Source organism: Xylocopa sonorina, chromosome 8 (assembly GCF_050948175.1).
Source record: "Xylocopa sonorina isolate GNS202 chromosome 8, iyXylSono1_principal, whole genome shotgun sequence".
NCBI lineage: Eukaryota > Metazoa > Arthropoda > Insecta > Hymenoptera > Apidae > Xylocopa > Xylocopa sonorina.
Genome location: NC_135200.1, coordinates 9641897 through 9656714, shown reverse-complemented (window position 1 = coordinate 9656714; position 14818 = coordinate 9641897). Strand labels below are relative to the sequence as shown.

At 42.3% G+C, this 14818-nt stretch overlaps 3 protein-coding genes across 8 annotated transcripts in view; 1 reads left to right on the top strand and 2 right to left on the bottom strand.

Moving 5' to 3' along the window:
* Window positions 1-9088, top strand: part of Sarm (sterile alpha and armadillo motif) — a 107458-nt gene extending 98370 nt beyond the window's left edge. For 5 of the 6 annotated variants that reach the window (XR_013102155.1, XR_013102154.1, XR_013102153.1 and 2 more), the window contains 6 exons: window positions 3905-4006; window positions 5599-7599; window positions 7713-7879; window positions 7963-8172; window positions 8547-8588; window positions 8960-9046. Coding sequence is in view for 1 of the 6 variants with exons in the window: in XM_076899995.1 (XP_076756110.1) it covers window positions 3905-4006; window positions 5599-7599; window positions 7713-7879; window positions 7963-8140 (2448 nt within the window). In the remaining 5 variants the exon portion in view is untranslated. Of the gene's footprint in view, window positions 1-3904; window positions 4007-5598; window positions 7600-7712; window positions 7880-7962; window positions 8173-8546; window positions 8589-8959 lie in introns of all 6 variants that reach the window. The other variant, XM_076899995.1, reaches the window with a different exon arrangement.
* A 2390-nt stretch (window positions 9089-11478) lies between these two features.
* LOC143426391 (histone H3-like) lies at window positions 11479-11959 on the bottom strand (the record flags this gene model as incomplete). Its single annotated transcript, XM_076899829.1, has 2 exons — window positions 11479-11712; window positions 11793-11959. Coding segments are annotated over 2 exons (339 nt in total), but the record flags the coding sequence as incomplete, so codon positions are not given.
* Window positions 11960-12868: 909 nt separating this feature from the next.
* Myd88 (myeloid differentiation primary response protein MyD88) lies at window positions 12869-14757 on the bottom strand. The gene is made up of 6 exons (XM_076899366.1): window positions 14548-14757; window positions 14248-14444; window positions 14071-14166; window positions 13870-13997; window positions 13645-13813; window positions 12869-13549 (listed from the first exon to the last, which is right to left on the bottom strand). Exons 1-6 carry the CDS (start codon window positions 14661-14663, stop codon window positions 12972-12974), a joined length of 1284 nt encoding a protein of 427 aa, XP_076755481.1. The 5' UTR covers window positions 14664-14757; the 3' UTR covers window positions 12869-12971.
* Window positions 14758-14818: the final 61 nt, after the last annotated feature.

Below are 14818 nucleotides of genomic sequence, written 5' to 3'. Positions count from 1 at the left end.
ATCAGTCGCGTTGGCCACGGTGCAACAGAGTCGTTTTCCGACGGAATTCAATGCTGCACACTCGTAAACGTCTCGTCAGTCAGTCGAGTGGTCGTCGAGCGTCGCGACGCGGGCCTCCATTCACGCGTCTCGAATTGCCAGAGCAGAAACGCGGATAAGAATAGAGGAGATCGTAATCGTTTTCACGAGAATGTGGCAGAGATTATATCATGTTATCGAGGGCACAATATCGAACGGTTCATCTTATCGAAACGGTGATTCAGATTCGACGGTTTGAGTCAGATCGTTCGTGGAACGTAGACGCCCGTTCTATTGTGCGTCGAATCGGTGAATCGACGGGTGTACGACGAGCCTCGTGATACGCGGGTTCCCTTATCAACAGTGGAAGAGTGATATCATCTCTTGGCGAGATGAGCGCACCGTGGCCAGTGCATCGCGGTGTGATGCAGCGCAGAGTGTTCGATCGCTCGGTAAGTGCTGGTGCGCGGTCCTTCGATCGAGCTGCGATCTGTAACAGAGAACAAGCTTTATCGTTTTCGTTGGTGAAACCTCGAGACTCATTTTTGCGTCTGCAAATCACGCGATAGATCGTGCGACGGAAAATTACTAACGAGAAACTAGTTGAAATCGGTTGTGGAGATTGGAGAATCGTTCGGAAAATTGTTAGTGGAAATTACCAATTGGTCTGGAGTAGAAGTTACAAATCTGCGGTTGATGGAAGTTGGACATTTTAGAAAGTGGTGAACAGAAATTAGAAATTATAACAGTGGGAATTGGTAATCTAGAACAGACGAGGGGTCTAAGCGAAGGTAATTACTGAAAATCTTTTCTGAGAATTTTAGGATAATTTCGAGGAAAGTTTGAAGCATTTTCGGAAGCTTCCATCGTTAAATAATAAAGTTCCAACTGGGAGAGAGAGCACAGGAATTGTTTTCCGTGGCTTGGTGATGAGAGAACGCAGGCGTTCGATCGATATTCGTAGGAAGCGTGCGATTTATTCGTCCATTTCGAAGGAACCCCTTGCGGTATGACTAAATAAATAAACGCGAATGGTATATACGGATTGTTTCTTCGTGACTCGAGCGTGTTTCTACGGTGAGAACGTTCCTCCATCGACGTTCGATCTTGCGTATTCGATAAGATTGAGGATGATGAAGCAGGTATTTTCTTCGCTCGATAAATCGTATTTTATCTTCGATTAATTAAAAGAGGGAATTTTTGTCACGCGCGTGATTCAATGCAGACTTCCAACTCTGGATTTTCCTAATTTTTTATTTCTTATACTGACTCATACTTTCGCTGTGAACGACGATATTGAAATATTCGTTTTAATTAAATTTGTTTACCGGTTCGCGCGTCGTTCTCAAAACAAGACAAAAGTCAGGGGCGCGCGCTGCTGCAGAGGATGTGACGCACATTCCCCGTGACTTTTAATGAGGCGCGAAAAATTATCAATTCAAATCGACTCGACGTGCGACCAGGGAGCACGTCCAGAGAAAAAGGTGGAAATTATTTAAGCATACGCAAGGTTCAAGAATCCGATAGTTTTTTTTTCTCTTTACTTCGTTGAAGAAACGATAGTCACGACGCGGTTTGTTTTTATCGCTTCGACGTTCGTTTGCCGATACTCGAGACCGCTCGATCGTATCGTTTGTTCGACTCTCGAAAACCGCTCGGGTAAAGTGCGTTCCTCGTTCCTCGCGAACTAATACATCACAGATCGTATCCCTGATCGTGAATCGTTCGCGATGTTCCAAACGGTTTACTTACTTTAAACCAATCTCACGTTCATGACTAAAATTTCTTATCACTGCGAACACACACGTACTCTGCCAATGGTACTCTCGAGCAGTACAAAATCATTTACTTAAACAAACAAATGATACTTCACACTGAATCAAGTATACACATCACGTACAAAGTTGTACGATCTGTTAAAATACGCAGGAAATGCAAAGTTATTCTGTATAACGAAGTTAATTGCCTTACACGCGGACTGACATTCGACCTATTCAATAACGCTGTAACGTTACGCGCGTAACATGACTCGATCGCGATCGCAGTTAACGGTCATCCTCGATTTCGATATCAAATCGCTACTTTCTCATCCGCGGACCCATCGCAACGTTACCACGGGTATCGTTCGACTTTCGCATTATCTCGCGCAATCGCGATCGAGCGAAAAACTCGACGACGTTATCGAGGAGGCAATTGGAAGACGCGTTCCTCCGCGAAATCGCGCGCTCTAAAGTCCGTCAGGCGGGCGATAAAAGGCGCTGGCCACGTGGGGCCGTTCGCGCGCAAAGTGGCAGGGACCAGGGCGGTTCACGGAGAACAAAACCCCGGGTTCGCGCGACACGCTGCGATTATATTTAGAGAAATACGTCAGACGCGCATCGCGAGGAGGACGAGCTCTGTCGGGTACCAGACTGTTATGGAACTTTGTCGCGGAAACTGCTAGTCCCCGAGGCCCACTGCGCTGGAGCGTCTCTTCTCGTAGTCAGCGTCTTCGTTGATCGGTGCTCTGGTGCAGGAGAGAGCTGTGAGAATAGTTCAGTGCGTGTATTCAGTGCGTTTCGTTCGATGGTGCTGAAAGCAGACGAAGTTTTGGTTTTTAATTAAATAACGTGGAGAACTGTTGAGCAGAAGAAGAGTTTGTAACGTGGTGGAATAAGAGGACTTGGTTGGTTCTGTTTCTCAGTGATAATGGAGTACTCGAGGATTGTGATTAAAACGAACCATTTTGAGATTAAACTTCGCTCGTCAAATTACAAGTTACTCGACGAATGAAAGTGTAAATGGACGATCTGGACGAGAGATAGTGTTATTGAGATCAGAAGGCGACCTTTTTGTACGACACGTGTGCGTCAATTCTTACTCAACATTCTACATCTCTCGAACCTCTCTCTCTTTATTTCACACTTTTTATATGTCCATCTCTCAGTGTATATTTTCAACGTCAATTTCTCGGTAATTAAACAAAAAAGACTCTCGTTTCGATTTTAACAAGATTCTGCGAGAAAAACAAGAGATTAGACTCGCAAATCATCGTTGGTAAAACATAGAGGTTTGTTCTTTCTTCTCGATGAAGAATTACACGTACAAGTACTGTAAGTAACGGATAATTAGTATTACGGAGCTCTCGAAGCCCTCGTTGGGCACCCGTTACACATCCTCTCGCGATACTTAAATAATATCGATCTGGTTGCTCCAGATCGCAGAAGTATCTCGATTAAATAAAGAGTCCACGTGTGGCTCGTCGACACAGAGACATCGAAATCGTGTTGCCACCGAAGGCACAGTGCCGTGATTATGCTTCGCGATGCTATCGAGCATCCTTCGCGAATTAACATAATTATTAACCGACGTGGCACGAGCGGACCTTCGATCGCGCGCTAATTCCCCGAAACAGTCGTTTCAATATTTAATACTCCACCGCGTGGATCGTGGACGAGCGTCACAGAAATCGTCCATCGAGGAAGAACGCTCGTGGAATATTTTTGGAGCGATCGTACGGAATATTTCGAGCAGACCAACATTTTCTTCTGGTACATTACCGGAATACTGTTCCATTCGACGTATGACGTCGCGTTTTCGATTATCTTAGCTTCGAAGCGCTCTCGAAGGTCCCTCGTACGAAATATCCGCCATCGCGCTCTCGTTGAACAGGAAAATTTCAATCTCGATCTTCTGCAAGTATTTTTAAACCACGACTACTCACGTCAAATGTTACTGGATCGTGTTCTGTATTTTTAAATTTCCAAGCGTTGGACGATTTTCCGGTGGCTATCTTTATGTTAACTGTTCGAAGATACGTCAAGTATCGGTTTCATTTTACGAGACTCGCCAGTTCGCGCCTCGTAAACAGTTCTAATAAACGTTTCGCTTTTTTTATCTGCCGCAGGAACAGAGAAGCCTGAAAGCCGGCGATCTTTCGCATCAGGAGAGCAATAACATGGCAGCGTCTACCATGAAGTTGCAGAGCGATTCTTTCAGTTCAGAAAAGGTAAGATTACGAACAAGCGAGAAACTCGAGGCACGATCAGACACTGTTGAAACGAACGCGAAAAGAAAAGAAAAATTGCTCGACTGAACCTTCCTGAGAAGAACCACGGATTAACACCACAGCAAAGGCAAGAAAGCGCGGGAAGCTTCGATGGCCGCCAGTTTCAATCGAAATCCCCACTCGTTTGGCCTGGTACCAAGGCGCGAGAGTCCTGCGCCGTTCTCAGCGCGGCATTAAATATATTTGTCCGTCCGATTTGGCACACGTGCGGCCACGGCCGCGTCCCGACGCTTTTCGCGCACTTACACGCGATACGTATAACGTTCAACGAACGTTTCTACGCTGTGAAAAGTGGGAACCACAGATTTAAACGATGACCAGCCAGCCGGCGGCGTTCAGTCTTTCCCCGATTTCCCGGCCGCGACCGCGACGCCGCGCGTCCCGGTTCACCGACGCCCATCATGATGCGGAAGTGCAGCCTCGACTCGAGAATGGTACCACCATCCACCCTCGCCTTCGTTCGAAAAACAAGTGCTTCGCCAAAGAGGAAGTTCTATCGCGATTTGTTGCAAATACGTGCATCGAGAACAGTTATTATTGGACCTATCGATGCTTCGTTTGGAATTGGTTTCGATTGTGTCAGGCAATGAGTAGAGCGTGGACGTTTCTGCGATTTTTTATGGGGAGTTGGAACTTATGAGATGTCTAGAGTTAATTCTTTTGGTAGCAAAAATTTGTGTACTCTTCGTTTTGGGATTACGTATGGGTTGGTCTAAAATGGTACCACTTGTGGAATACATATTGGATGTATAATCAGCTCTTTTGTTACTTTTATGCGTTTTGGGATTGTTTCTGGATGTAAAAGAAAGTATACAAGTTTATTGAGAAACGTCAGTTTCTTCTGGTGTGTGGAAGGATTAAGTATGTGTTTCTGTGGTTGTATTTAGAAAAGTACGGATTTAACGCCCACGATCTACTTCTAAATATTAGCACACTTGCGGAGAAGATGTTTACCATTGCATTCATGGACGCAAGGCGAATATTTTGGTCAGAGAGATCCGTTGTAATAATACACGCGTGCAAGCTTCGAAAGAGTAATGCGAAAACGCGAGTCGAGAAGTATTTGCGAACAATAGCGGATTCGGGTTACGCGTTTAACGACTGCCACGAGAAGTAGATGATCCTTGATGTCTCATGGCGAACTCTTTCACGTTCCATTAATTGAATTGCCTCATTTTCGACGGGTTATCTAGCGATGCGAAAATAATGAAACTCCCAGAACGGACGTGATAAAGTCTATGTGACGCCTAATCGTCGCCAGACACAGCGCCAACCTAGAATTCCGTTCCAAAGATTTACGATGTCCCCCTGCGTCCGATGATTCGTTCTCGAGCTACTTGAATTAGTAGGGAGCTGCTCGATCGAGAATCATTCACGAGCACGCTGTTGATCTTGTTCTACTTGAACGTTTCAATGGATCTTTATACCTCAAACGCTTTGTACATTCGAAAAACTATAAACGACATACGACAACTAAATCTCCTTAAATAGAAAATAGGAATACATTTTAATATTATTTTTCTTGGTTTCAGAAAGCCATGGCGGCGCAACAGCAAAGACAAACGGTCACATCGACCGGAATCTTCAACCACGAGAAACACATTTCCGCCGCGAGTTCGCAGTCGAGCATCACGATCGCGTCCAAAGGATCCTCGAAATCGTCGATGCTGAGCGCAGCGAACCAGGCGGTGAATCACCTGATGAATGGGATGAGGCAAGCGGACGACGAACTTCTCGCGTTGCCTCTCGATGACCTCGATCTCCTCTGTTCGAAATCGAACCCACAGGATGTGGATCGCGCCATCGCCAAGTACTCGAGCTTCCTGGACAATTTCGTGGAACGATTAAAAGCGAACGACAGCAAAAATGGCAAGGCACCGTTGCTTCTGAACAGAGTGAACGAAATAATCAGAAAAGCCTGGGCGGTACCGACCCATGGCCACGAATTAGGCTACACTCTTTGCAACACGCTTAGGACAAGGGGTGGTCTCGACCTGTTGATGTCGAACTGCGTGGCCAGCGACCACGATCTACAGTTCTCTTCAGCCAGGTTACTCGAACAATGTCTAACAACAGAAAACAGGGCGCACGTGGTGGAGCATGGTTTAGAGAAGGTGGTGAACGTCGCCTGTGTCTGCACGAAGAACGCCAATTCGGTGGACCATTCGAGAGTAGGCACTGGGATCTTGGAGCACCTGTTCAAGCACAGCGAGGGGACTTGCAGCGACGTGATCAGGCTGGGCGGTCTCGACGCGGTCCTCTTCGAGTGCAGGAAGAACGACGTGGAAACGCTGAGACACTGCGCCGGTGCACTGGCCAATCTCTCTCTGTACGGTGGTGCGGAGAACCAGGAGGCGATGATCAAACGAAAAGTACCAATGTGGCTGTTCCCACTTGCTTTTCACAACGACGACAACATCAAGTACTACGCCTGCCTAGCGATCGCTGTGTTAGTAGCTAATAAAGAGATAGAAGCCGCGGTACTAAAATCAGGCACCCTGGACCTGGTCGAGCCGTTCGTTACCTCGCACAATCCCTACGAGTTCGCCAAGTCGAACCTGGCGCACGCCCATGGCCAGAGCAAGAACTGGCTGGAGAGGCTGGTGCCGGTGCTCAGCTCGAAGAGAGAGGAGGCGAGGAACCTGGCGGCCTTCCACTTCTGCATGGAAGCAGGTATCAAGAAGCAGCAGGGAAACACGGAAATCTTCCGCGCGATCGGTGCTATCGAGCCGTTGAAGAAAGTGGCCAGTTGTCCTAACGCTATCGCCTCCAAGTACGCGGCACAGGCGTTGCGTTTAATCGGGGAGGAGATACCGCACAAGCTGAGCCAACAGGTGCCACTTTGGTCCACAGAGGATGTGCGGGAGTGGGTGAAGCAGATTGGGTTCGCAGAGTGCGCGCAGAATTTCGTCGAGAGCAGGGTGGACGGTGATTTGTTGCTGCAACTGACAGAGGAGAATCTCAAGGAGGATATCGGGTTGACGAACGGCATCAGGCGGAGAAGATTCACCAGAGAGTTGCAGAACTTGAAGAAAATGGCTGATTATAGTAGTAGGGATACGGGGAACTTGAACAGTTTCTTGCAGTCGATCGGACAGGAGTTCTCGATCTACACGTATAGTATGCTCAACGCTGGCGTTGACAAGGATTCCATCAGGAACCTGTCCGAGGACCAGCTGTTGACCGAGTGCGGTATCGCGAACAGTATCCACCGGTTGAGGATATTGGACGCCATTAAGAACATGCAACACAATCAACTGGGCTCCTCGGAGAACGAATCGCCGGACAAGTCGTTGGACGTGTTCGTTAGTTACAGGAGATCGAACGGATCCCAATTGGCCAGCTTGTTGAAGGTCCACTTGCAGTTGCGAGGCTTCTCTGTGTTCATAGACGTTGAGAGGCTAGAAGCTGGCAAGTTCGACAATAACCTGCTGCAGAGCATCAGGCAGGCCAAACACTTCCTCCTTGTGCTGACGCCCAAGGCTTTGGAAAGGTGTATACAGGACAGCGAGTGCAAGGATTGGGTTCACAGGGTGAGTCACAGACTCGGTTTACTTTGTTATAAATACTTATCTAATCATTTTTAATCGTTCGCAAATGGTTGTTGGTACTGTTGAGACTTATGCAGCGTTGGTGATGTTCACAGGAAATTGTAGCTGCTCTACAGTCGCAGTGTAATATAATTCCCATCATAGACAACTTTCAATGGCCAGAGCCTGAGGAACTTCCCGAGGACATGCGAGCGGTTTGTCATTTTAATGGTGTACGGTGGATCCACGACTACCAAGATGCATGCGTAGACAAGCTTGAAAGGTGTGTTTGAAGATTCATGGAAACCTAAAGAAAAAGTACTTGTTAGTTCGAACGAAAGGTTGGAAACGCTTCGATTTTTCCAGGTTTATGCGCGGTGAGATACCAGTCAGGCCAGATATCGCACGAGGAATCGCGACCAAAGACGTAACGCAACCCAACACACCTGGTACCACAAACATTCGGCAACCACCGAACTACCAGCGTATGCACAGCAACGAGAGCAGGGGTAGTGACAAAGATTCTACAGGGGGGCGAGATTGACTAGAAGGCCCGCCCACAGCTATACCGAGCAGGTAGCTATCTCGTTCGCAGAAGAATAACATCTGTTCGCTCGAAGAACAGACCTTTAGATTAAGCGTGCACTAGAGACTTTATTTTTGTCCGTTGACTGTCCTAAAATTAATTTGTATTTAACGTGTCTACTTATTTTGTACTTGTACAGATTTTTTTGATCGTTGCTAGTCGTACCTTGTAGTGTATTTTTATTTTTCTTAACGATACTTCTCGCGAACAACGCTAGACTAATGACGGGCGGAATCATTTTCAATCGCTACATTCCCATAGCCCATATTAGCAGACAAAAAGTTTGTAATGCGCGCTTGTCATTTTTCTTTTTTTAAGTTTGGGATGCAATACATCTAACGCATATGTTTTTATTTCCATGCAGCCAGGATTAACAATCGCTCTAAAGACAATCGATCACTATTAGGTCAGTCGAGGAGACTTTATTTTTTTTTATTCGTGTTTTATATGGTGTCAGTTTATATCGGTGTTTTATCAAATTGTTCTCGATGTTGTCTGCTTATTTGCTGTTATTATACTCTGTTTCGATCCTTCATGTACCCGTGACTACACAGTGTATGCTAGACTGCAATTAATCCTAGAATGATGTTACACGATGTCCGTACCCTCTTGCACTTCTCATGAAATCTAAAAACATCGGACAGAATTATTCAAGAAATTAGGAGTAGGCGCTATGTGCATGACTGCTGTACACGTGTAATTGCTATACCAAAATAATTGTATTCGTTTATAACCCCATAAAGCTGAAGTCTAATACGGTCCCCATTCGCATTGCAGGCTTAGAAAATCGTCGAGTCCGTCCCGTTGGTTAATGGGTTTACCGCCTACGTCTCCGCGATTGAAGTTCACCCACACGCATCCTGGAGGAAGTCCGGTGCCGCGCAGACCTCCGCGTCATCCACCATCTCCATCCACCAGATCTCGTTCGTTGGAGCTGCTAGATCAAGATGAAAAGAAATCGATCTCCCCCGTCAGAGAGCCAGAAGTACAGGCTAGACCGAGGTCTAGAAGTCTGGACGGGTTGCTAGACGAAGATGGTAGAGTGTCAGACCTGAAGACTGAGGAGTCGCCTAAGTTAAGCAACGAAATTGATCCTAGAACATCCCAGGAGGCTTTGGGCAGACTTTTTGATGGTAAAGTGGAAGACAGTCGCGTCCAAGTGCCGCCACAAGGATCAGAGAACGGAATGGTGGAAGGATCGATTATTAATCTTCATCCTCAGAGTTCGAACGATCAAGCAGCAAAGACGAACGAGGGTCAGAGTCCGATACCAGTTCCTAGGCAGCGGTTGAAAACAGCTGCAGACGCAAAACAGGACCAAGCGAACCCTGTAGAACGAGAAGAGGCGCAAAGGCCGTCGAATTCCGCGGAGAAGGGCGATAAAGAGGAACAACGTTCACCGATATCACCGTCGAAGCCAAATCGATTCCTGAGCGTGGACACAGCGCTGTTGGCCGTAACCTCGAGCACGCAGCAAGAGAAGGAGGAGTCGCAGACGAGCACGGAAAACGTTGACCCTTGTGATAGTAACGCAGACCCGAAGGAACGATTAGTGGTAACCGGGAACGATAAATCGACACTGCTCAAAGCGAAAAGTTGTGGTGCGGGACTAGATTCCGACGAGAGCGTCTCGTCGAACGAATACAAGCCCAATTCGAGGGAGCAGGGTTCGTTGCTCTCGCTTCCGACCGGGGCTGAGCCGAAGCGAAAGAAAAACTTTATGGACAAATGCGTGAACAAGGTGCGGTCTTTCATGAGGAAGTAACTCCCGTCGAGTTACAAGGTGATACAAAGACTTATTATTTAATTGTAGTATATCAACCTGTGTTATCGATCCAACTTGGCAATTCCATCTGCGCGACTCGTCTCGCAAGCCAAGTGTCGTATATATTCGCTCGTCGTTCGAACCACGTTCCTCTACTATGTATTAAATCCTTGTGTACTATCCGAATACGCGTTAAAACCGATCATGTTGTTACAAAACGACAAGAGAAAAGAAGCATCGCTCGCCACGATTTGAATCGCAGAGAAACATGTTCCAACAAATGAAACACACATTCTTCGTGTGACGTTAACGAAAGTTAATATTCCACGGCTGAATATTTTTATAAGAAAAATTGTTGAACGCTTCGTTTGAATAGTGTACAAGGAAAGAGGTCGTGTTCGAGATGTACAGACTCAGTAAACAGTATTTCCTTTCCCTAATTTTTTTTCTTTTTTTTTTTTTTTGTTCTCGTTGGTATATTGTATAATGAATGTACATATTTAAAATGTTTAAAAGAAGGGAAAAGAAAAAAAACAAGCGATTATAAAGTTTCCCGTAGTCGGCTCGCGAGGTACTAGCCGCAAGTATACACACGATGTTTGAAAAGTAAATGTACAGCGACCAAAAAGTGAGGTTACAAAGCATCGCCATGGTAGACTTTTCCAAGCTATCAGAATTTCGCCATGTGTACAATGACAGGCAGCTTAAAAAGTGTAACTATTGTTGTGCCTATTACAAAAGTGTCTTCTTAGAAGTTACAAGGTTAGGAGATGCGAGATTTTTCTCCGATATACACGAAAGAACAGCCTGCTTTTTTTCAGGTGGCTTTTATATTCCCTTATCAACTTGTATTATATATATAATATATATATAATTATACATATATATTACAAACACATAGATAGATAGCATTGTTATTTGTAATACTATTTTTTAGTCGGTTTTTGTTAGAATATCACTAAATAACGCTCCGCTTGCGACAAGTGTCGCGAGTGATGGCAGCTAACCCATACGGAATAACAAAGGAATTTTAATGTAACGATCGGTTACGATATATTTTATTGTTTTAATAAGCGTTTTTACTGTATCACTTTTAATTTAATGTTATCTTCTTATCATACGTAGCAAGTTCGAACAAAATCAGCAACGAAATGAACCTTACGAAGCTTCGACATGTACTATTCGAAGATCCTACCTAAGAATCGAGGAATGTATAGTTTACCAAAGTTTCGTAAAGTAAACGTAAGAATTTTATCAAAAAGTTTGAATGTTCCCCCGTAAAATAAATTTTATTGAGTAAACCATTATTTGCCTGGTTCATCATCAACGAAGAGAATCTCCAGCCTTTAAACGTAAACATTAAAAGGAAAAAATCTATAATACTGTTCGAAATTACAAATAAATCGTATCAAACCTAACATTACAATTAATACATTTTGTTAATTTAAAATTAATAACTTATAATTCTCTTAATGTCCTAATTGATGGATTATATAAAAAGACATCTCGTGTCATCTGTGTAACAAATAGTTTAAATATCAGCTACTATAAAATTACAATTTAAATATCTACATACCTAACAATTCGACTCTTTTATCTATTTATAATATCATCTCTTCCTCTGAGTCGTCGCATTAAAAACATATCATTAATTTGAAGAGTAACACGCTTAGCGTGCATTGTCAATAGATAACAGTCCTCGAAGAATTGAACTATATACGCCTCAAGTGCCTCTTGTAGTGCCTCGAGCGCAGTAACCTGTATTCTGAAAATTGCAGAGCACAATATAATGTTAAAAAGTAAATATTAAATCGACATTCAAAATGCAAATATATAAAGCTTCACCTGATTACACTACTACTTGGAAATAAGGTGTTAATTATTTCTTTAACTAAACGGGCAAAAGGAGCTTTTGGTAAAACGAATGATACACTTCTTCTCAAATGTTTAATTTCTTGCAGAACGCGCGCCTTCCGAATTTTACGCGAAGGCACTAAAATCTTGGAGTAAAAGCAATTCGAAATGATAAATAATAATATTTTTCACTTTAACAAATATATCTACTGAAAAATATCTTGGAAAGTGTACTCACTCGAGCAGATTTCTCACCACGTGTTGGACTGCGACGGTGTCTGAAACAATTGCCTTTTATATACAATGATAAAAACAGAAACGATATTAATATTATTTTATCAAAAGTTAATTCTACAAATAATAATACACTGTTTATCACTAGAGACAATTTACACTACACAAATTTCATTACTCGATATATTAACCTGTTGCACGAGATCAAAATCTTAAATCACTTAATAATGTGTCGAATTACCGTTAACTAACCTTGCATCGGGTTTTCGTCGCACCATTATTTTATTATTTCATTTCATGTAAAAGGTATATAAACTTCGAGTACTCCAAATTATTATTGACAGTTTCCAGATTATTTAAACAGAGCGATAAGTCAATAATAACGTTAAAACTATGAAAACAATTAAAAGCAACTTTCGTCGATGGCGCCAAAACATGTGAAACTGGCGGGAGTTTCACTCGTGCCATCTGAAGTCCGATTATTACCGCGCATGTGTCTTGCGCATGTTGATTATCATTGAACAGTCGCACCATGCATTTGTTTGGAAATCAGTACGATAAAAACCGCGTTTCTCGCGTGTTTACATTCGCGTATATCGCTACGGAATACTTTGTGGTACATTACGTATGTACGTGTTTTCTGACAATATCTAGAATAGAGTAAAAATTCGAAAACGATGGTGTACGTGTAGTGTTCCACTCGTGGGCAAGAGATAATTTTTGACATGTGAGAACGTGCAACAAGTACATGTACGTATGTATTATGTATACAGTTATAATCTCTGATAGAATCGGTCGATGAACGATAAAAATGAAAGTGTATAATGTGTAAGAGAATAATATTTTACTGATAACCTTACATATGTACATTTCGCTATCAAAATATAATACAATTACGCTATATAATCATAAAGCTAACAATGTTACAGCTTATCTTTACGATTTAACGAGCACTTTCTTCACGTATTTATTTATAAATCTTGCTTTATGCTTTTTTGTTACCAACTCTGTCGATGAATTTAACGTATCTAATCCTTCCAGAGATGGTAAACTGACCGTCTCTGTGATCGGTACATATCCTTTTTTATCATTCTGATCCTTTTTAGAGTGCTTCCATCTTTTCCACTGTAGAAACTGAGTATACTTTTTGTTACTGTCTTTTGCGTTCTCTACAGATGTACATTCAGAGTGGTTTGAATTTTTTTCTTTATTTAATTTTTCTACTTCGTCCTTTATATTGAATTCTTTTAATTCCATATGTTCAACGTATTTTAAATTTTGTTCATCCTTTTTATCTTTGTCGCTTATATCTAAGTTACTGTAATATACTTCCTTTAGATGAGAAATGTTTGATGTTTCCTTTATCTTATTTGGAGCTTGTACAGAGTCTCTCAACTTTCCCCAGAAATCGTACAAACCCACTCTATTATAATCCAATACAAACATGTAACTCAATTGTGGTGGCAATTGACATTTTTCGTATAAACATGGTATGATTTTCCTTTGCTTTTTGTCTGATTAAAAAACAATTAAAATATTTAGATAATTTGAGTTATGCATATACGTATGTGAAATATATACTACTTAATGAATGGAATGTAAAACTTACCAATGCTCAATGCTTGAGCATAATTAAGAAAGAATTTGTTTGCAGAGCTTTTTAGAAAATTAGATGAAATTACTACAATAAGTCTGTTACAACGTTCCGATATCAGTGTCATTACAGCTTCGTGTTCAAACGTAACTCCACCGATTAAGTCACGATCTTTTAAACAAAGCTAAAAACATTTCAATTATTACTTGTATATACGTTGTAGTAATATTAGGTATTTACCTTTAAATTATATTGATTTTCCAATTTGTCCATCATTTCCGTGACAAAGTTAATATCTTCATCGGCATACAGTAAAAAGGCATCGTAATATTGATTTTCCAACCCTTGTCTCAGCCTATGAAGATCGTCTGCTCAAAAAGTAATACAATGATAATGATTAATCTCACTTTAACAAAAAATATGGTATTTTCTGTTACTTGCCTACTGTGAGGACTTTTTCATCTACGTCATTTATAACTATTTCAGCCGATGTCTGAGCCTTTTGCAGTTGCTCACAATATCTCGTAGCATCTCTTTCTATAACATAAGTATAATAAGGCAAGGAATAATCTAATATGAAGTATGTAACAATAACTACATAAAAAGATGATTACAAACCAAACAGTTCCAACGTATCATCCAGAATGTCCCATCGTTCGATTTCTTCCAATGCAATTTGAAGATCTTTAAGTGTGATAGATTGTGCTTTCTGTTCCCAAGCTGTTAAAATATATGCAGCTGGATCTGGATGTGACGTTACCATTGGCATTAGTTCTCCGCTTAAGTTGCACAAATGTGCAAGACCCCTCCAATCTCTGAGCATTTAGAAATTTACAGGATTATTAAATGTCAGCGTTCGTATAGTGAAAATGAAAATTTGAAAAATGTCTGTCAGATTAACAGATCACTGTTAATTACCTTGGCAATCCATTATCAGAGGGTATAACTTTCGGAGGATTTAGTAATACCGAAATAATTTGTTTCGATTCAGCAGATAGAGCAACAAGTGGCACTGTTGACAAATCAACTGTCATTTTTGCGTTTCACTTAACCTTAAATTTATTCGTACAAATGAAACTACTTTGATCACTCAGCAGATACTGATTTCTACTTCATTAAATTTTTATTGTGACATAATATTGAAAGTACGTCGAAAGGTACACTGAATTTTTTAGCAATAAATTTGTAC